At 48.4% G+C, this 22,623-nt stretch overlaps 1 protein-coding gene across 9 annotated transcripts in view; it reads left to right on the top strand.

Moving 5' to 3' along the window:
- SH3KBP1 (SH3 domain containing kinase binding protein 1) overlaps positions 1–22,623 on the top strand; it is a 327,794-nt gene that overhangs the window by 263,621 nt on the left and 41,550 nt on the right. For all 9 annotated transcript variants that reach the window (XM_032389636.1, XM_032389634.1, XM_032389635.1 and 6 more), the window contains 3 exons: positions 10,006–10,057; positions 13,124–13,204; positions 15,845–16,004. In XM_032389636.1, the coding sequence (XP_032245527.1) occupies positions 10,006–10,057; positions 13,124–13,204; positions 15,845–16,004 (293 nt within the window). The remainder of the gene's footprint in view (positions 1–10,005; positions 10,058–13,123; positions 13,205–15,844; positions 16,005–22,623) is intronic.

Below are 22,623 nucleotides of genomic sequence, written 5' to 3'. Positions count from 1 at the left end.
GCCTGGAACATATAAGCATCCAAATGACAAGAACCCTCGGGTGCTCCGTTTGGTAAGAGGACTGCCTGCATCCTGTGTGGTATGTCCCTTGGGGGTGGTGAAGTGCCCAATACTGTGGAAGTGGCTGAGAAGCACATTGTGAAGCTGAGGACGCAGAGGGAGGCCACTGATGTTCTTACACTGTGTGTGTACATATGTGGACATGTATACACACATTTGTCCATATGTGTATTCGTATACACCTCTGATCTGTTTTCTCTTTGTGGGGACCCATTTTCCAATGCTGTTGTTTCAGTGAGCCAGTCCATCTTTGCCTCGCTCCAAGTGTATTGTCTCTCTGATGAGGATGGAACAAGAAAGTTGAAAAGTTAGAAGCACTTGATGTTATAAGGGGGCAGCAATTTGGTCTTTTCCATTCTGCGCTGCATCTCAGGGCTCTTTGCTCAGGCTTTCACTTGACTTCTGCCTGCCTTTCTGGACTGGTTCCTGTTTATGCCGGTTGGGGCACTGCTACTGGACCATGAACCTAACCTTGAACCATGACCATTCCTATGGAGCTGACGTTTATGAAGGATAGCTACACACTGGTGGATTGGTTGCTAAGGATACTAAACAGCATTGACGGTGTATGTACGGCCTAGATGAACGAATGGGATGGTTCAAGAAGCTGCATGGTGTTGGTACCCACCAAGATCATGTCCCATAGATCTTTAGATTGGTTTGAAGCCTAGGGCCACACCCTAGGATATCCCAAAAGGATAGCTTGTTTCCTATATTGTTTAGCTGAAGAATGTTCCATTCCACACATATTATTCTCTCTTGGAACTGAGTTTGGGGTTCAGAGAATCTGGATTCTGCTTCCTGGTGTTTTCTATATCCCTGACTCTTAGTGCTGGTCCATGGGCCACACTTTATCAGTGTTACCTGGAGCTTGTTAGAAATACTCAGACCCCATCCTAGACCTGGGGTATCAGAACCTGCTTTGTAACAAGATCCTCCAGCGAACCGTTCACACGTTCCAGTTGGGGAAGTGCTGGTAGAGAAGCAGGTATCTGTTTAAGTGGTGACAGCTCCACCTTCCAGTTCCTGACCATATTTTAGGAGGGGAATAAATTCTCAGAACAGAGAAGAGCTTGCCATTCAAGAAAAAATTTCCAGCAAGCAAAATCATTTGAGCCATTTTTCTTGGATGATCGAAGTGTGGTGGCTTATCAGTTGATAGAATCCAGCCCTGAGAAAAACAGATGCTAACGTTTAATACTGACTGGATAGTAAACGTTGTGAAACAAGAGGACACAGGAGTGAGGTGTGGCAACCGTTTATCGTGCCCGTGACTCCAGGCTATAGCATCGGCTGGACCTCGGCTTGTATCATGGCCCCGTCACTTACCTGTTCTGTTCAAGGTCACCTCACTGGATGTGTCTGAGCCTCAGTATCTTCATCTATAAAACTGCAAGAAGAATTGCGTCTACCCTGTTGAACTGTTGAGAAGATAGGAATTCTTCAGCATGGCGCTGGTGCTTGGTAAAGGCCCCACGTACGCTAACTCTTCCCGCCTTTGTAATTACTGTTCGCACGAGCGTGGGAAGGCTCCAGCTGAAACTGGGCAGTAATGATAGAAGTCAGACTCTGGCTCATCTTGCTTCAGCTGGTCAAATCAACACAGTTATCTTGATGTCTTTATGAGCTTCCCTGGGAATCCAAATGCATCCGAGAACTTTGACGATAGCCTTCAAAAAGAAATCGAGTACTTTAGAAACTATACCTATAGAGACAAGTGGGCACAGAATGGCATAATCTTCATGTTGTTTCTCGTATTTGTTTCAGGACCTGCTACCTGGCAGTTATGTTTTATGTTTATTTATTCACCCACTGTGTGTGTGTTGGGTCCCTTCTCTTGGGCTAGCCACCGTGCTGGTTGATAAGGAGGGAGGGTACACGCAGTTGCTGCCCTGGTGGGTGTAGAGTTGGGCAGCAGGTCTGATGTTCAGGGTCATAGAGACCTGCTGGACCTTTCCGAAAGGACATTGAGGGTGGGCCTCTTCCAGGGAGTGGAGGGGAGAGGGCCATCCAGACTGCCTGTTTGACCCTTTTCGCCGATCTTTGCAAGCCTGGTAAAAGGTGTTCACGTCCTGAAGCACTGGGAAGACCTTCCTGGTGACTCCTCTCCCTGTGGCCAAGGAATCTTAGCCAGCATGCTGTCCTGCTGGCCATTTGCCACCTTCCCTGTTCTGAGGGAGGTAGTATGATTTTGAAGGCTAAGCTAAAATCTGGATAATTCTTTTAACAAATGGGCCACGTCTGTGGTTGCCTACATTGTGGCACCTTGCTTTCTAGTTCCCAGTCACATTTTAGTGGGGTGATAAATATACCAGGTGAGAGAGATTCCATGGCATACTCTTCTAGGAGCTCTGCTCTGTTACATAAGGTATTAAGGGAAGACTTCCACCGAGAGAGTGAAGTTGTCAGTGAGGAGTGGACTCAGCTTGCTCATTGAGGCATGCACGCTCTTTGGGGCCCCGTGGGCATCTCTCCAACCTCAGACAAGCAGCCACCATCTCTTGGATAGGTCTTTTAACCTTGTCCCTAAGAATAAGAAAACGGCAGGGGGAAACAACAGTCAAACCTGTCAGACAAAGTAATACCTACAGCTGAGAAGTGATTGTATAATGCGACATTTAGCTTTCAGAGAATTTAAAGTATTACATCCTTTTCATCCCTTCTGGCCCACAAAACCAGCCACCCAGCTTTGCATCGGCTGCTCTACCAGCCTTTATCGCTGCATGCAGAGTGTTGGTGAGCTGGTGACAGTGTGACAGGAGCCAGGGCTGTTGTTTGCTGAGCTGGCTGTGTGAAGATGATTAGAATCATTAACACAAATGCACTGTGTGAATGACAGAGCCTGAAACATTATTCTGCCACCAGTTTCAGCACATGTCATCTTGTCTTGCCAGTGGCTGAGGCTGCAGCCATTCACCCAGAAAGGAGGATGGTCTGGGATGATTGGGGTAGACAGCAGCAAACAGCATTTATTCAGCAGCAGACCTCTCGAATCAGTAGGCATCACCAAAGCATTCTGACGAGGCTGGCTCTTTTCTGCGGTGGCTCGGTACGGACTCAGGTGGTTACCACGGAGCCTTTTGGAATTTCCTGGAGGGCTTTCTTTCAGAGAGTCCTCAGCAGATTCTCTCTCACTAGGTGACAAACGCTCTGGGGCTTTCTCTCAAGATGTTCCCTGGTGGGGAGAGCACCCCTTGATCTCTTGGTGCATATTTTAGAGCAATTATGTAAGCTATTTATGAGAGAACGTAGATTCAATGGTTGTCTGTTTATTTTGAGACTTGACAGTAAAACTGAATATCAAAATGGAAAGATTAAATATTCCGAGAGCTCTAGTGAAGCAATGCACGTGCTCTGCCATCATTATTGAAGGAAAATGGGGAACTTGAGCTCTCAAGAACAGCAGAAAACTTCCCAGTGTCATTGAAAAAAAAAAGAATAGATATTCTGAACGATAATGTTCCTGAAGGATTGCTTTTTAAGAAAAAGTCGCAGGCTCTAGAGTCTTGAAGAGAAACTGTTCAAATCACCCGAAGACGATGTTATTGTTCTCATGTCCATCGACACGGAGGACCCTTCCGAGTTTGTCTACCGTGTCAAGAACCAGGGTGTTGCGAAGGTTCCCATAGCGAATGTTCTGCAGCGGAGGGTCCGCCGCTCAGGGGCACAGAAACCTTCCCTCAAAGATTTCTAAAGGTGCCTGTGGCTGCGATGCCGGCTCCCGTTTGCCAGCTCACAGAGCCTGACCCGGCGAGCAGGCTGCCAGCTTACTGATTGCAACGAGAACTGAAGTGTCAGCCAGCCTGGAGCACGCGGGTCTGCCTGCCCAGGGCGCTCGCTCCAGCTTCTACAGGAAACCGCGTTCGTTGGGTGCTTTCTGCGGGAGCTGGCGCCTCTCGCGCAGGCCCTTGCAGGTGCACCAGAGGGAAGGGCGCGCACCCGGGAGCTGTGCGCTGAACTCCGCCAATCCCGGAGGCTGCTCGCGAGCGCACCGCACCTTCGGCCTCAGCAACCCTCTCCACGGCTCTCGGGGTTCACAGCTGAGTGGACCCTTCTTGTTCACTGTCGATCTCCAGACACGCTGTGGTGCAATCAAGTACGTTTTCCACACTCTCAGTTATGGTCGAGCGCCAACCTTAAGATCACTCAGCAGTTCAGTAGGGTCCAAACTTTTACAGGAAAGGAAGACTCGCTTGACTCCCACAAGGGCTAGTCTGCTGGAGGGGGATCTTACCGGTGTAACTGTGACTACATTCTGTTTACCGCGTTCCTAGGAGGTCCCTTACCTTAGCCCCCATCGTCTGACAACCCAGTTTATAAAACCGACTCAACCCAAATTTTCGTTGTTCCTAGTCATGTCCTTCAGCCTTTTGAGAACCAATACTTCTAGTTTCTAAAGATGTCCAATGAATTAGTTCCCCCAAAAATAGTCTTCCAAAGAGAAATAAATAGGTGCTTCTAATAAGCAGCACTGTGAAAAAAAAAATTCACCTCCAACCTTGTCTGTACATGTGGTTTTCTGCAGAGATGGGGACCGTCAAGGCACTAATGTCACCCAAGCATGACCTAATGGCAGAGCCCTAACTGAGCTTCCCTGAAGTAGCCTGGATGGCCTCCTTCTCCCTTCTCTGCTGGTACTTACAGCCCGTACTCTCTCAGCTGAGCACCTCACTCAGTTGTACCCTTGCCTGAAGTGCTTCTCTGTCATCACTCCGTCCAAACTGTCATCTCTTTGAAGGCAGAGCCCGTGTCCCAAGCTTCTCCTTCATGGGGCCCTAAAGTGTGTGTCTTAGTTCAGGCTGCTGTAACAGAATACCATAGACTAGGTGGTTTATAAACAACAGGACTTTATTTCTCATAATCCGGACGCTGGGAAGTCCAAGATCAAGGTGCCAGCAGATGTGGCATCTGTCTAGTGAAGGTCCGCTTCCTGGTTCATAGATGGCTGTGCCCTCACTCGGCAGAAGACATAGGGTAGCTCTCTGGGGTCTCTTCTCTAAGGGCACTAATCTCATCTATGAGGGTGCCACCCTCGTGACCCAGTCACCCCCCAAAGGCAACACCTCAGCACACCACCACATTGGGGATTAGGTTTCACCATAGGACTTTTGGGTCCATTCAGTGCACAGACACGCAGCCCATAGCAGCATTCTTGATACACGGTTGGCTCTCAGGACTCGCCTGTCCTTTGGTCATTTGGTGACCAGGTGTACCTTCCCTTCCATCAGTCCCTCCCCTCCTACTTACTGCTCTCTCCTGCACTAGCATGAAAGAAGAAGGTGGGGGGGGGTAGGGACAAGCTGGACATGGGGGAGCTCGGGTTTTTCTATCTAGAAGTGAGGTCTGGGCATGGAGTCAAGGCATCACTTTACAGTGGGCGGAGGGAGCAGGGGCATGAGACAAGGGGGTAAAGTGTGAGAGCATCTTGGGGAGAAGCCAAATACCGAAACCTGTGTGATTCCCCAATAGGCTAGCAGTCTGGATGGGCCCAGGGATGCAGGCCACCAGGCCAAAGGTTAAGGAGAGGAAACTCAAGAGAGACCCTGCTGAGATCAGGTTTTTGTGGTGGCCCCCGGGGACCTCCTGTGCGAGGGACGCTGTAGGGCGCAGAGGAGCCCTTACAGGTGCTGTAATCACCCGGAGCGTAGCCCCAGCTGCACTCTTCAAAGGTGTTGCCAATCCACCAGGGACAGGGAAGCAAAGGGCAGAGTGGAGGCCTTCGTGTGTTTCTAGATCCATGAGAGGTGCCCTGGTCAGGAACTGTCCATTTTTGTCCCCTCTCTAGCCTCACACAGACACCTCTAGAGAACTTAGCTGGATGCCTGGAGGAGGGCTTCCCAAGGCTGAAAATCAAGCTAAGATTTGCTTCCAGAACCTTACCATATTCCTCTAACAAAGCGCCCCCCTCAAGTGTACCCAGCCATCAGGAGTACGCTCCTCTGGTTATTCTCAGCAAACCACATGTGTGGGGCCAGAGCTCTGAAGGCAAGAGGCCAAGTGGCAAATCAAACTTCCTGCTAGTGAGGCCAGTTGAGCCAGCTGATGAGCTCTTTGCCTGGGACTGGCCGGGCTTGCCAAACAAAGGGCAGAGTCAGCTCTGAAATCCATCAGCAGGAAGTAAGACTTGCCTTCCTGCTGTCTTCACTCCAGAACATTCAGATCTATTTCCTTCCTGGTAATAATGGTAAGAGATCAGATCTAGTTAACGTATCCTTTGAAGGATGGTGTTTGCTTCTGTGTCCAAGCCAACGACTCGACACAGGCAGATGCACACACAGGCGCACACTGGCGTGTACACCCTGCATATGGGAAGCCTGAGGGACGCATTCTGCTCTCCTAGAAATCAGAAATGTTGGCTCATTGATGTTGTTAGGAACATTTTCATGTTGGCTCTTCATGAATTGCCACAGTCTGGATGGACATTGAGGGATGGGAGTTCTGGGCCCTCTTTGGCCACCACCCAGCGGTTGACCCAGCCCCTCTGGGCCTCAGTCTCCTCAGTATAGAGGGGACCCTGTGATCACTCGTAGCTCTAACATCCTCTGTTTCTAGCATCGATCTGCAAATCGAGCGGGCTGAAGCCATTTGAATTTGGATCTGGAGTGTTACATTTCCACTATGGAGGGAGGGATAAAGAGAAGAAATAGAACAAGTGCCTCTAAAAATTCATGACTTAAAATAACTCGCCTGAGTTGAAAGGGTGTTTCTGACTGCACACCTGTGGCACCAGTTAATGCTGGTCAACTTGGCAGAGAAGGCGTTGGGCTACTGCATAACCTGGAGACCCCCTCCGTGCTATTTCCTTGGTCTGGTCACAGTCGGACATTTTGGGGAAAACCGACTAAGCGACGTGCTTGCGTCTTTTGATTTAAGAATCACGAATGCCTGTGCTGAAGTCTTTCCTGTCAGGTTTTGCTACAGGTTTTCCCAGCCTGCCTTCTCAGTTCTCACTGCCCCGTCCTTCCTGTTGCATTTAAAGAGGAAAATCCCTGTAGGCCCCCGTGCAATCTTCTCTTAATCACTTGGGGGGCGGTCTGGAGCTGCACGGAACCCTGGCCCTGGTTTTTGTTTAGAATTACTTTCAAAGACCTCTTCTTTGAAAATGTGGCATCATTTCTCATCTAAGGAGGCCAGAAGGCTAAGTTTGAGGGCATCAGAGAGTGAAGTCAGTCGAAGGGAAAAAAAAAACAACAAAAACGAACCCAGGACAACCTGTAAACCCGTTCTGCCCATAAGCAAAGCCGGCCCGCAGCCCCTGCTGATCGAGCCCGGTGGGTGCAAGACACACAGCACAGAGTGTTTCCTCCTTTCAGAGCTGCCCCCACCTGCCTCCGCTGCCACCGGGGCTCCTCACGACACCTCACACCTCTGCTTCCTGCCTCTGCCCCAGTCAAGCACACACTTGCCATGACCACGCTTGTCACACGCTGTCTCTTAACCTAACACTTCCCGTCCTCTGTCTCGGTGCCCCTCTGCCCTGCCCGGTCACATTCTGTCAGTCTGCCCCATGCCAAATCTGACACAACACTGAGGGATTTTTTTCTTTGCACAGTAATCTTGGAAAACATGATGACTTGTAATTGTCTTTTTTTATTTGGGGCCCTGTGGTTTGAGGCAAGGTCGCTGGGGGAACAGGCTCGGCCAGGGGAGGCTCATGTGAAATTGGTTATAAAATGTTTCAAGCGAGCAGGAAGTGAGCAAGACATCCACTGGGTGGGCATCGTTGGGGCTTGGCCAGGAAGAACTAGGCCACAGGGTGCTGTCTGTGAATCAGAAGTTACTCTGATCCTGAGGTAAAGGAAGGTTAGTTGGCAGAGTTTCAACAATAACTTCATTAGGTAAACACACATCTGTCCCAGCTAATTTATACAAGGACAGAGAAGGGAGGCAGAAAAAGGAAGAAGTTGGAGTGGAGAGCTGGAAGGGGCTGGCAGACGGGAAAGGGCCTTTCGCCGGTGGTCGCCTCTGTGCAGGGGGAGGTGGTCCTTAGAGCATCTTTCTTTCTCTTCTTTATAATGAAGTTGGTCTGTACTCATATAGGCGGTACCGAAACATATTAAGAAGGAAACACACACACCCACACATGCCCATAATCCTACACTAGTCAGGTATCACACTATAAATTTATTCCTTTCCAGTCTTTTTCTCTTTCTGTATATTTTGTAACATAGTTGATTCGAGCTCATACTGTAGCTACAATCTGATACCCGTATTTTCTTCCCCCCCACTTTCACATGACACAGTTCCCTGTGCTTGCGTACACGCCGTGTGTGGTGTATGGCCGTGTGGTGGGCTGTCTTGCGGATGCTCTCTGGCAAGGCGGGTCCTTCACAGTGGTTAAGAGCAGACCTGTGGGCCAGACAGCATGGGGCTGGGCTCCCAGTCCCCACCCTATTTAATAGCCTGGTGACTTGGGGAAATGGCTTCATCTCTTTAAGCCTCGATGACTTCATCTGCAAAAGGGGCATAATAAGATCACTACTTCTAGGCTTGTCACGAAGATTCAACAGGGGCAGTGCTTCCTGACTCCCTCTGCGTATGAAACCACCTCCTCTCAAGAGGGAGGTAATACCACTGCCATTTTACAGATGAGAAGCTTTAGCTGGGTCAGTTCACTTGCCCAGTGTCCACGGCTAAGAATTGAAAGAGCCAGCATTTGTAATCAGTCAGGCTCTGAAACCCCACTTCTCAGCCACCACACTACACTACTTATTCCAGGTAACTTGGCCACGTCACCCAGCTACTGAAGAGCAGAGGTGACATGTCACAGAATCCAGAGCCTACATGCTGTGATGCCTCCTGAGAAAGTTCTAGTACTAGAGCACAGGAGGAAATGATTTCAAGTAAAACCCGGAGAATATGAGACCCATAAAGAACTTTCTCAGGAGGCACCGGTGGGCCCCAGCGGGTAGGGGCCGGGGACTGCTGGGTGCTTTGGCTGGTCCTTGCAGTAATGTCAGAATGGTTCATTTCCAGAGTGCAGGAGAGAGTCTCTGGAGCTGTTTAAAAAGTCCCTGGTGTGTGATGCCCAGAGAGGGTCAGGAGAAGCATCAGCAGCAACATGGATCAGATTCTCAAATCCTCCTGTTTCCATCTTTCCTGAATGATTTTGATGTTGAGATGGTTCTCTCCTCACCTCTGGCTCCCCTCTCCAAGTACGGTGGCCAAGAATTGTGCCCTGGCTGGATTCTTGGCCCCTGAATCATTTGCCAAGTGCAGCTTGACCATCTTCCTCCTACAGTCAATCCTGTGTGAGCAAGGAGAGGCCCTGGAACCGGTTCAGGGACGGATGCCACCGCTTGCATAGCTGCCTCATCACCCACAGACTGACAGGCTGGGAGAGAAAAACAGACCACAGCCAACATGCAAAAAAATGCTCCATTCCACTTTCAGGGTACAACTGGTCTGCAGGGGGCCTCGCGAATGGCCTGCCGGCCTTGGGGTCCGAAGGGGCTGAAGGTTTAGAACCCACTGACTCCCAGCCACAGCATCCCCTTGGCCTGCTTTTGCTGAAGGTCCCCCGTCCAGAGCAGATCTGATTTCGAGCTGTCCCAATGACTCTCCTGAATCACTTGGTTATTCAGCAGATTAAATCTTAATTGCAAATGCAGTTTCGGTGTAGGAGGACCATTGTGCTTGCTGGTTTCAGGCCATTTTTGCTGAGCCGTGCTTTTCCAGAAGGCTGTTACAAATTTAGAAAGGGGGAAATGGTATTTCATTTGTCCATCAGAGTTTTGTTTTGCAGACTGAATTTATTTTAGTGTTGCCTTAAAGGTGCCAAAACCTGACATCCCCAGAGAGAGAATTACCCAATTTTTTGGAGAGCTCCTCTGGACTGTCCAAACTACATCTAGAAAACAATGTCTGTGGTCCTTGTGTGACAGGCCAACAATCTCGTTGGCTTGCCAACAATCTCATGTGTTATCATTTTGATTCATTTTTCAGAGACCCAAGAAGCCGCCTCCTCCGTCCGCTCCTGTCATCAAGCAAGGGGCAGGTAATGTGCTTCCGTCCTGGACACAACGTGTGTTCTTCTGTGTGTATTTACCGCACCCTCGGTAGGGCTCAGGGTTCTTAGGTTCAAATGCCACGGATCACCAAATTGGGAAGTTACCACTTGGTCTCAACAGGCAGATTTTAAATATACTGCTGTTTTTCCTAAAAATTGAGCATATCATTAAAATGTATCCCTGGTACAGTGAAAAAATCTAGCCTCCCAGGTGAATGACCAGAAACACTTTGCTTTGGAGTAAACCAGTTTGTTTTTTTTTTCTGTTGTATTTTTTGTATTTCTGATCAACTGCTTTTGAGGAAAGAAGAACTTAATTGTCCTGCTTTGCCCACACCCACCTAATCTCAAGGGTCAGCTTAGGGAGGATTGCTTCCCACGGGTCACAGCCTCACCACGCATGTACAGTGGTGCTGAATTTTTAACCAAAAAAAAAAGAATGTGTGGTTAACCAAAATTTGTACTTACTTCACTTACACCCCCCAACAAAAAATGTCATTCTAGCAATAAATACTTTTCCTCGTGATACTTTTTTCATCTTAAAAAGAGTCCAGTTCACTTTTTCTGTGTAGTTCAGACATTAAGGTTGAATAATATAGGAAGATGTGATGTGGTTGGACATTTGGTAACTCATTGCGCACAGGGTTCTCATACCTAAAAATGATCATTCATATTTCCCCATAGAACTCCTCTTTATAATTGTTAAGAACTAATTATGGGGAGAAATTCCTCCATGAATAACTAGTTAAGTGGCATTTTAACAAATTAACAACTAAAACAGAAGAAGAGTAGGGGTATTTTTAGTTCCGCACATGAATAACTGTGATATTTCTATAACATTTAAAGTATGAATAAATTTCCGGATTGGTTTATTCACAAATTTATTAAGGAGTGATTTTTTTTTAAGGTTTTTTTTAGCCCACCGAGTTGAGGGGGAAATCAGCTTGACCCCAAATTCCTTTCCCATTCCCTTTAGGATAGTTGAGAATTACGAAGATTAAGACCCGAAATGATGTGTTAATTACATCTCCTGCTCCGCCCCCATTGTCGTTTGCATTGAGCAGTTTAATTTTGCCACCTAGTGGTTCACACCGGATCAATATTTTGTTGTGCTGAAATTAAAGCTGGCTGTTGTTTTGCTTTTCTCTGACAACCCTTTTCCTGGAGGCCTTGGTGATGGATTACAGACCAAGGAGATGAGCTGAGTGGCCCAAGGCTCAAGAAGCCTAGAATGTAACTAGGATTGGATTCTTCATGGTAGTAGGATCTGTCAGTTCCTCCTGCATTGCTAGGGATGATAAGGAACATCTTTGTTATCATTAGAAGCCAAGACTGTAGCATGCTAGGCAAATTCTTTTCCTTTTAAAGCAATTTTATGAAAGGTTATGCTGGATCTCTGTGGGGCAGAGCAAGATGGCATTTAATTTTCCTAGATTCCTACTGCTCATTTATCCTGCTGAATGATCCTGGGAATTGCTCTGTGACAGGGAGGTAGATATTTGTATTTTCCCTATCATCAGCTTTCCTCGTGTTTGATTATTTGACAAAAAAAAAACCAAACAGATATGGAATTGACAGAAATTAGATACAGTGTTTAATTTGTAGTGAGTCATTAAGGAGATTTTGGTAAAGTGTGTTCAGTGGATTTTTTTTTTTTTTAGTTCCTTTGGCTTCTGATGCTATGAAATTGAGATTTTATTTTATTTTTAAAGATTTTATTTATTTATTTGACAGAGAGATAGAGAGCACAAGTAGGCAGAAAGGCAGGCAGAGGGAGAGGGAGAAGCAGGTTTCCTGCCAAGCAGGGAGCCCTATGCGGGGCTTGATCCCAGGACCCTGGGATCATGACCTGAAGCGAAGGCAGATGCTTAACCGACTGAGCCACCCAGGCGCCCCTGAAATTGAGATTTTAGTACCAAGCACCCATCCGTAGGGATGGACAGTAAGGAATTCGTCGAGCACTCAAGCAAGTCCCTAGGTGTGAGGAGTACTTGTGATTGGTTTTATGCTTTAGCTATTTTCCAAGTGTTCTTATGCACCTGAGGCCACGAGCACTGCTGAAGACCCCAGGTGAGGGAGCAGCTGCAGTCGACACGGCCATGTGGGTGTATCTGGGGAAATGTCATATGTAATGTTTGAGGGATTCAGGCGTAGATTGACTGGACTGAGGGAGAACCACAGATCTTCTTTGTACATCCCTCCACTTAAAAATAGGCTCTAGTTACTATTGCTGCATAACAAACCAACCCAAACCTGGTGGCAGAAAACAAGGATGTTCTTATGCCCACGGCTTCTGGGGTCAGGAATTTGAACAGGGCCTGGCCAGGACATCTTGTCTCTCTGCTCCTTGATATTTGGGACCTCAGCTGAGAATGCTGGCTCAGTGGGGGCCGTAGGCCAGAGTGTCTACACATGGCCTCTTCAGGAGGCCTCAGGGTTCTGGACTTCTCACATGGAGGTTCAGTATTCCAGAAAATAAAGCATAAGTGACGCAGTCTTTTATGACACAGCCTTGGAAATTATATGGTACCATATTGGCCCCTGGTTGAAGCAGTCACGAGCCTACCCACATTCCAGACAGGGGACATAGACCTCCCCTCTTAATGGGAAGGGTAGCAAACAATTTGAGGCCATATTTTAAAACTGCTACAACATAGACTCCAGGTCCCTGTGAAATTTCTTCTTATTTGTAGAGCAATAGCCAGTGACCCATTATTTGTGTATTTTGGTGATTGACTTGTTTATACATATTTTCCACCCACACCCAGTGATTTCCTGTTTTGATGTCTAAGGAAGTCAGATTTAAATATCAGAAAACATTAATGGATTTCTTGTAAATTAAGGATGTATAGGCAGGCAAACTTAATGACATAGGCCAGAAATGGCTTCTGCTGTTTCTAAGCGGCTTCTATTTGCCAGGCAATACCAGAGCTCAGCTTAGGGGGAGAAAAGTCTATTGACTTTGCTGTACCTGATAAATATTTAAAATGCTGGTGTGTCTAATAAATGGATAGAGAAAACATGTTCTGATCACTGTTATCCTTTCCCCCTTAGGTACCACTGAGAGAAAACATGAAATTAAAAAGATACCTCCTGAAAGACCAGAAACGCTTCCAAACAGAACAGAAGAGAAAGGTATGAAATCAAGTCTTCCCTGGTACTGATCGAGCAGCAGGAGACAAAGCGGCGGTCGTAGGGCTGATTACCCACAGAGTTTGTTTTTTGGGGGGAATATGGTGATTATGGTTTTATTTTGGTTGCTTTTAAATATCCCATTTCTAAGGAAATAGGAGAGAGGGTTATGTGGTGCTTCTTTGGGCCAGAATTCCTCACCAAATGTAAAACAACGAGCCCGGTCTCTTCACACATTGGGGTTCTTCCATCCCGGTCTTCCTGCCATTGCCGCCCTCCCTACACCAGGGGCATCCTGAAGTCAGGGTGCCGACTGGAAGTTTCCCGAGGGCCTGGATGTATTCGCCACAGTTTCCATCCCGCCCTCTCCCATGCCTCGTGCCCCAGGGCGCTTATTAACTGTTCTCGGGTCGATGTGACTGAGAGAAATTCCCATCCGGACAAATGAAAGCCATCATCCTCGGCCACTGCTGGACTTTTGACTCTGGCTACCAAGTCACAGACACATGTCCACGGTCAGGAGTATCACCTGAAGGGAAGTAGCTTCTCCTGTCTCACACAGTCAGCTTTACAAATGTGTTTGACTCCTACTGTTCTGAGTCTGTCGCCCAAAGAAATCTACACACTGTGGAAGGACTCATTTTGTTAGGTGTCTAAGATTTGATTGATCACACATTTTATGGGAAAAGTGCTATGTTATTGTTATGAGCAGGAGGCAGAGCAAATCCCATTTTAAAAAGCAGTTATTTGGAAGTCACAAGAGAAATGCAGAATTAATGCATGTAATTATTTGGAGGTGCTCCTGGGTGGCCTCATGAAATTTTATTGTGAAATTTAATATTTTTTATCAGCCTGCCAAAAGTTTTACCAACATTGCCAGCTCTTAAGAAGTTATATCTCTTTTCTCTCACAGTGAATACTTAACATTTGAGTTGTGGAACCTCATTGAAAGGCCAGGTCTGTGTCCCAGAGCAGTGAAAGAACAGAGTGTGTGTGTGTGTGTGTGTGTGACACAAACAGCCCTTTGAGGAGAATGTGTGCTGTGACATAACCAAACACTGCCCCCTGTCCACACGGAGGACACATGACTAGTTTCCGGCTGACAGCCAGGCTCCGTCATAAGGACACTTCCAGCTCTGTTCCCTGCTGACTAACATAAGGACTCGGTTTACATGTGAACAACTGCCCTAGTTGGCTGGCCAAGTGGCCACACACTTCTGGTTCCTTCCACTCCTATGGTTCCTTGTTCAGTGCCACAGTGGGTCTGGAAGGCAGAAACCCTGGTCAGAAGCAACGGGAGCCAAGAGAGCCAGCCCCACCCTGAGACTTGGCCTCCCTGTGAGGTGGGCACAAACCCCCCTCCCATTTGTTCTGCACACTGCCAGAGAGCCCCCCCAGTCCCTCCCAGCAGGAGGAATCTCCCCTCCTTTGCATTTCAGCCAAGCCCTTCCTCCTCTGGTCCCCGTGGACAGTAAATGAGTTCCCAGGATTCCTGGATGGAGCAGATTCCCCTACTAAAGTGCGGGGATGAGCACAGTGATATCTGTATAGCAAGTGGTGGGCTTTTTAATGCTTTGCCCATCAGCCAGGGCACCTGAACAATATGAGTGTGTGTTTGCAAGCAAAACGTGTTCAGAGTTTCAGCTTACAAGTGAACATAGGGAACCTGCCTGTCCTCCAGTGGGCAGCTCTCTGAAGTTCCATCTTTATAAAGAAGAATGTGGATGCGTGCTTTTTACACTACACGTGGGGCAAGGCTAATTGGGGGCAGAAAACACGAAGCTGTCAGTCACACCACTGCTCAGTTGGCCACTAGATCTGACTTTAACTTCATTCTAATAGCTGACTCCAAAAACCCTTAGAAACCAAATACCTGTGAAACCCTAGTTTAACTGTGCACAAAAAGAATCCAGAATTAGTTCTTCGTTCCTGGAAATGCCCCCCCCCTTTTACTGGCTCATGGCCCTTTACACAGGCTGACCTGAGAGACATCAGGCCTCTTGCCTCCTCACACCCAGTCCTGTGGGTCCTTGACCAAACTCATCAACCATTTGCTGAGCACCTGCTATGCGCCAGGCACCAGGTAGGATCTAGAGAGATGACCAGACGTGGGCTCTGTCCTGGGGGGCTGACAGCCTGCAGGCTCCACCAGGCATGCACACACCCAGAAAGTAGCCAAGTGGAGCCCGTTTATAAAGGGCTGCTGTTCTGGGCTCAGGTGAGGAAGTAAGATAGTCTGCCTCTGAGGGTGGTTTCGGCTGTTGAGAAGGGAATGTGACTGGGTCACCATTCAGCCAAGCCGATGAGTAGGATCACGATGAGCCTGAGAAAGGGTCAGCAGGAGTTCACCAAGGGTGGGCAGTGGCCAGAAGGGCCCTCCAGGCCAGCACGGGCAAAGGCCAAGGTGGGCTGCAGCTGTGGAGGGGTTTTTCCTAACTTGACAAAAAATAAACAAGGCTCTAAAAATACATAAATAAATAAAAATTTAAAAAAATAAACAATGCTCCTCACCCTCCAACTTCACCTTTGCAAGTAGCATCAGTGATTTTTTTTAAAACAGGAAACGAGCCATCTGCCCCTGAGTACTGTCACTTACACTAGATCTCTCTGTCTTCTTTATGCTTTTTAAACAATGACTTAAAGAAAGACCAGAGAGAGAGCCAAAACTGGATTTACAGAAGCCCTCCGTTCCTGCCATACCACCCAAAAAGCCGCGGCCACCCAAGACCAATTCTCTCAGCAGACCGGGTGCGTTGCCCCCCAGGAGGCCTGAACGACCAGTGGGTCCCCTGACCCACACCAGGTACTGCTCTGCTCTTGCCACTGGGGGTGGGTGAGGGTTGGCCGGGCAACACAGGAGAGGGGCCTCGAGTGCGGCCAGCTGAGGGAGGGGGGGACAAAGCTGCCCTTCCACCTTCTAGCAAAGCTGTCTCAAGACTCCGGCTGCTTCTGTTCTTACTCCTGTGCTTGGGCAGAAGTGGGTGCGAGGCTGGGAGGCGCAGTGCGGGTTTTAGAATGAGCAGATGGGGATCAGGTATCCAGCATGTAGGCTCTGCTCACATGGAGGGATTTTCCCTGCACTTCTTTAGGGCACACCAGCTGCCCCCCACACTGGAAATGCGGCTATCACACCCCCCCATCCCCTGGATGTCCCCCTGGCCTCGGGTGTGCACATCTCACTGGGCGCTCCATGCCCTGATCCTCTCCCTGCTGTGTGGTGCCTCTTTCCCCAGCCCCAGGCTCCCTTGGCCCTGGACTGCACAGCCCTCTTGTGGAACCGAGGACCCGGCATGGCAGATACTGTCTTAGTGTACATGTCTCCGAACTATGAGACCCTCAAAGGCAGGGGACGTGCTTTGTTCAGGCAGTAGTTCTGAGGTGTGCCTGGCACAACTCACATTTGTTCACTGGCTGGCGGGGCACACGTGTCAGGAACGGGGAGTCAGGTTGGACGTTGTGCTTCCAGACCCGAGCTGCCCACCATGGAGCAAAGAAGTGTTGTGTTCTCTCCACGAGTTAATTGCCAGAACTTTCTACTGTCATGTGTGTATTATGTGTGTTGGTGTCATACACCAGAGCAAGCTGTTGGCCCGGAGGTCTTCACACGTACCTGTCAACACACAGTCACTCACCAGATTTTTGTTCTTTTGAGCCAAGTTTGCATGGTGAGAGTCACGTGGGGCTTCAGCGCCCTCATGTTGGAGTCAGGCAGGCTTCCTGGTTTGCATCTCATCTTGCCTCATATGTGTGCGGGCCTCAGAACGTCACTGCCCCTCTCCACCTCACGTTTTCTGTCTATAAATTGAGGATGATAATGGAATGCACCCAAAAGGATGGAACAAGATAATTCCCAAGTGTACAACCCCATGCTTGTAAATCAACATTAGTTTCATTGTCATTCTTATATTTTTTTAAGATTTTATTTTTAAGTAATCTCTATACCCAATGTGGGGCTCCTTTACTTCTTAGGAAACAATGTTTAAATCGGGGTAAATACACATAACATAAAATTGACCATCATAACCATTGGTAAGTGTACAGTTCAGGGACATCAATACATCTGCATTGTTGGGCAACCACCTGCATTCATCTGTAGACCTCTTTTCATCTTACAAAACTGAAACTCTATACCCATTAAGCACTAAGTCCCCTCCCTCCTCCCCCAGGCCCTGCCAACCACCGGTGTACAGCTGACCTTTGAACACGCAGGGTTAGGGGAGCTGACCCCTGTGCAGTTGAAAATCCATGTACAACTCTTGATTCCCCAAAAACTTCACTGCTAATAGCCTATTGTTGACCAGAAGCTTTACCGATGTAAAGAGTCGATTAACACAGTTCATACGTTCTATATATTATAGACTGTATTCTTACAATAAAGTCAGCTATAGAAAAGAAAACATTATTAAGAAAATCATAAGGAAGAGAAAATAGATTTACAGTTCTGGCCTGTATTCACTGAAAAAAATCCACGTATAAGTGAACCCGCACTGTTGAAACCGGTGTCGTTCAAGGGTCAACTGTACTTTCTATGTGTGTGAACTTGACCACTCTAGATGCCTCATGTAACTGGAGCCATATAGCGTTTGTCTGTTTATGACTGCTGATTTCACTTACCCTGATGGCCCCAAGGTTCATCTATGTGGTAGCATGACTCATTCACTCTTAATAAAAACACCACCACCACCCTTGCCCAAATATAGGGCCAGGTAGCCCTGTGAGTGGTTGAGCCACGGCAGAATCCCCGCCGGCCGTGGTGGATGCACCTCAGCCCACGCGCAGGAGGCCGGCTGCCCAGCTGAATACGCAGCCAGTGACCTCAGCGCGGGCCAGCCCATTGGAGTGGCAGCTGGCTCGCCCGCGTCGTTCTGCGGGCATCTCCCAAGGTCCAGACAACTGCCCCCACATGATGGCCCGTGGGGAGACTAATGGGACCAGGGCCACTGTTGAGCGGGTCAGGCCCTACACGTCGTGCCCTATTCTGCTGACAGGTAGAAGGCTGTGTGCACATGCACACGACAGGGCCACGTGACAGCCCTAGTGACCTCAGCCCAGGCCTCAGTAGCATGGTTGGCCCAGAAGCTAGCACTCCAGAAGAAAACCGTTATGTGAACCTAAGTGCCTCCGAAGAGAATGTGAACCACACAGAGAGACGGGGGAGCAGAGGTTGCGCATCGCTTTGTGGTGCCTGAAAAGGGGAAAGGAAGGCACGCTCTGCCAAATTCTGTTAGTCTTGCAGGGGCTACAGCCGTTTCCCTTAAGTTAGTAACAATTTCCAGAATATTCCTGTTGTTCTAATCTGATCTGAAGAGAAGTGCAAATCCAATGGCCTCTTTGCCTTCGAAGGTTGTTCTCAACCCTCTCATTGTGGGATAGGTACAGGCTTTGTGAGGCCCCAGTTGGACCTGAATGCAAGGGGGAGGTGAAGTGTAACTGGGACCTTCTGGACTCACAGAAGCCCCCGTCGCTTCTCTCCTCTGCCTAGCTCTTCTCTGCCTCCAGCTCTCCCCCATCATCCACTTGTCCGTTAGAGGTATGGATCGCTGGGGAAGATGCGTGAGGAGGGCTGTGTGCATAGAAGCCAGTGGGAAATGTAACTGTTCTTCATGTGGGTAGCCTTCCACTCACCCCGTGGTGGCCCAGCCCCCAGGGCACTGGGTTTGCTGAAAGGGGACAAGGGAGGAGAGTGCCTGACTTTCTTCCTGACAATCCTAGGAAGTGACAGACCCGGGCAAGGCTGGGAGCATCTGGGGGGCCAGCACCTCCTTTGGCCACTTGCTCAGCCAGTTGAAGGGAGAACAGTGCCTGCTCTAACGTGGTGGTTCTCAAATTCGAGCATGGGTCAGAATCACCTGGAGACCATGTTCAAACAGATAGCTGGACCCCACCCCCATGGTTGCTGACTTGGTAGGTCTGGGGTTGGACCTGGGAACTTACATTTCCATCAGGCTCCCAGGTTGTAATCCCCACGCTGCTGGCCCATGTCCACACTGCAAGAACCCCCGGTCTCGATTCTCCCAAGCTTTCGACAGTGCCCTCCCCTTCCCTGGCTGCCTTTCATGCACCTGTTAATGCTCCCCGAATTCAGAGCCCACTTAACACACCCAGCTTCTGGAAGCCTTCCCTTATTTCTCAGGATTGCTCTCTCTTCCAAATGCCTGACACCCCATGTTTAGCCTAGTGTGGGGCCCCATGCTGTGCCACTTGGGATGCTCACACCCCCGGACTCCTTTACCAGATTTAAAGCAGATCAAGAGTGTGTTTTGTCATCTCCACATGCTTTACAGGGTTGAGCATATGGTAGTGGCTCATTTAACACACTTGTTGAATGCCATGGTTCCTACAAAGGGAGGGAGGTGCCAGGGCTTACATTTTGTTCACTTTTGCCTCTCCCATCGTCCTTCCCAGGCCCTGTACAAGTTCTGTAGCATGTACGTCTCATGTTCTGCGTCACCTAGCGTGCCATGGATTCCAACATTACAAAATTGAAGAAGATCACAGAAAGGCTTAGTATTTCTCAATACCTCAGGCACTTCATATTTTTTGCTAAGCAGTTACATCGGACAACCAACCCATATATTGGTTTATGAACTTGTTTTGTTCTGCCCAATTAGTTGAGGTAGGAATGTTAACAGCATTCAAACAGTTTTGTGTCATTGGTCCTCCAGAGAGAAAGTATTGTCTACTGTAGGAAGCCAAATCATCTCTAGGATTGGCCTGACCAGATGGCTGGACAGAGAGTTGAACACATGGACACACAGTCATTATTTGCCATACTTATAGGGAACTAGGCATTGCCACTCTAGCTGGAGCGTCTGGGCTTGTGCTTGTTCTCACCAGCCAGAAACTTGCTGCCAAATGTGGCTTCCAGAAGAGATTGGTTTCTTTCCATTTAAATAGGAAGTAGTATCTTGTAGAATAAAGAAATACATAAGTTTAGGAAGAAGGGAGTCATTTTTAGATACATTCGCATAACAGAAATGTATTGAGGGGCCACGGTGTGCAAGGCACTGTTCTGGATCTCACTAATGCTGGGGCTCAGCTGCGGATCAGTTTCCAGGAATCACATCTGGGAGAAGTAGAATGACACCCGTGCACAATTTTGTGTCCAGTCTGAGCAAGTGGAAGCATGCCATTAACATACTTACCCACTGGTAAGAATATTCTTCCAATTTCCAGAAAGTAAGTTAAGATGGAATTTTAACAGGAAAAAAAAGACTGTTTTAAAAAAATTTTAGTACCAGAGTTGATTTAAAAATTGAATGCTGGGGACGCCAGGGTGGTTCAGTAGGTTAAGTGTCCGACTCTTGATTTCGACTTAGGTCATGACCTTAGGGTCGTGGGACTGAGCCCCACATCGAGATTGAGCCCTGCTTCAAGCTCTGCCCTGGGCGTGGAGCCTGCTAAGATAATCTCTCTCCCTCTCCCTTTGCCCCTCCCCCTGCCTCTCTCTCTCTAAAAAAAAAAAAAAATTGAATGATGATAGGAGATTCTACTAGGCCCCAAGTGCCTCCTTCATTTGAAGGCCTGCGCCTCGGCCATACCTTCGTTATTATTTCCCAGTGTGCGAAGCCAGAGTGCTCGTCTCGTCCAGCCCACCATGCATCCAAGGTGGTGGTGGTGCGACAGACATTCTGTCTATCCACATTTTCACACTTGAGAAAATGGAGGCTCAAAAGTATAGAGCCTACTCACTTGTTCTGATATTTGATCATAAAAATATTTCAATCGACAGAACATACCTAAACCTTTTTGCATGTGTGTGTACACATACACATGAACATGTGATGTTATACGTCCAATAATGTGTATTATCGATGTAATAAATATGGCTCCAGAAACCTCTGTGAAACTTGGGAGAGGGTCCAAAAGAAAAAAAGAAAAAAAAAAATCCAAGGAAATGCTGGAGAGAAGCAGGTTGCTCTGAGCTCCAGTAATTATAAGCAGTGGGAGGCAGCGAGCCAGAAACCTGAGGGGCAGGGCAGGTGTGTGCCTTCAAAAGAATAAACCCAACAGGGAAAGAGGTAGAAGCAGGCTAGAACAGGTTTGTTAATCCTCCCAAACATAAATACCCCAATTTGTAATATTTTTTTCATTTTCTTCCCAAATAGCAGGGAAGCTGGAGCAGAAACTTTGTTCTGAGTTGCAAGGGAGTTTTGGCCGTTGTCTGCTCTCCCGCGTACAGCATGGAGCCACATGCGTTCTCAAAGTAGAGGGGGCAGGTGACTGGTGGGGGGGGAGGTGGAGGATGAGGGGGCTGGTGCTCCAGGGGCCTTGAGTGGTAGACAGGAGGTCTGGGGTGGAGGGGCAGGACGTGAAGCTGAAAGGCATAAGGAGGAGGTGGGGTGAGTGAGCATAGAGTGGGAAAAGCCGATGGCCAGAAGAAGAGATGTTGGTCAGAAAGGGGAGGTGTGTGCTCACAACTTCAGAGGTGCAGTAGGTCTGAAGATGAACTTAACCACAGAGAGAGGGGCCATGGATCTGGGTGACTGAGGATGAACGAAGGTCATAAGAACTGAAGGGACCAGGGGAAGGAGGGGCTGGCTTTGGGGATGGATTGCCCACGTGGCTGTCATAGGCTCAGGAAGATGGCAAGAGCCAGAGTGAGGCGAGGCTGATATTCTAGAAGCCAGTGCCCTCCCAGATGAATGTCAGTGTATTCTGGGAGTTGAAGACAGGCAGTGATTAGAAGGATTCCACAGTCAGGGTGGTAGTGGGCCATTCGGAGAGGAGGTCCTGGATTTGGGGGGGGGGTTGGTATCATGGCTCAAGCATCCCGGAGGGCACCGTGCATTGACTTCAGATGTGGAGGCATGTGTCGGAGGAGGGATTTCAGTGAGAAGGCGGGCATTTGGGTCTTGGACACCAGGCTGTGGGCAGGAGACTTGGTGACTTCCCAGACCTGAGCCACCCAGAGATGGCTCTCGCTTTAAATGTCAACCCACGAGGTACTTTTCCTGGGAAGAGCTGGAGGCTGCACCACAGAAACTGAAACGCCAGGTCCAGTGGGAGAGGACAGTGGAATTGCAAGGTTTTTACTTGTAATGAAGATGGAGGCTGGATTTCAGAGACACACGGGGAGGTAAGAGGCAGCTGAGCTCTGAGACATTTGAGCTTGAGGCAAAGATTAAGTAAACATTTATATGCCAAACATCAACTCGGTGCTTAGGGAAGGGCAGATGTCTCTCTTGAGACCAATTTACCCACACGGAAGTTCATTTTTCTTTAGATTTACACAGGCAGCCCGGCTGCTCCAGCCCCTGGGATTACAACTGAACAGGAAATAAGCTTCCAGTCCCGATGGCTCTGTAAGGGGTGTGGCCCCCATGCCTACCACAAGAAGGCATTTACAAAGACCTCTTTGCTCTTACTAGGTATAAACCAATCAATCAATTAATCAAAAAGGAGGCAGAGAAAGGTAGCTG

Source organism: Phoca vitulina, unplaced genomic scaffold (assembly GCF_004348235.1).
Source record: "Phoca vitulina isolate PV1807 unplaced genomic scaffold, GSC_HSeal_1.0 scaffold55, whole genome shotgun sequence".
Lineage (NCBI taxonomy): Eukaryota > Metazoa > Chordata > Mammalia > Carnivora > Phocidae > Phoca > Phoca vitulina.
The sequence above is the reverse complement of the archived record's forward strand: the minus strand, read 5'-3'. Positions and strand labels throughout refer to the sequence as shown.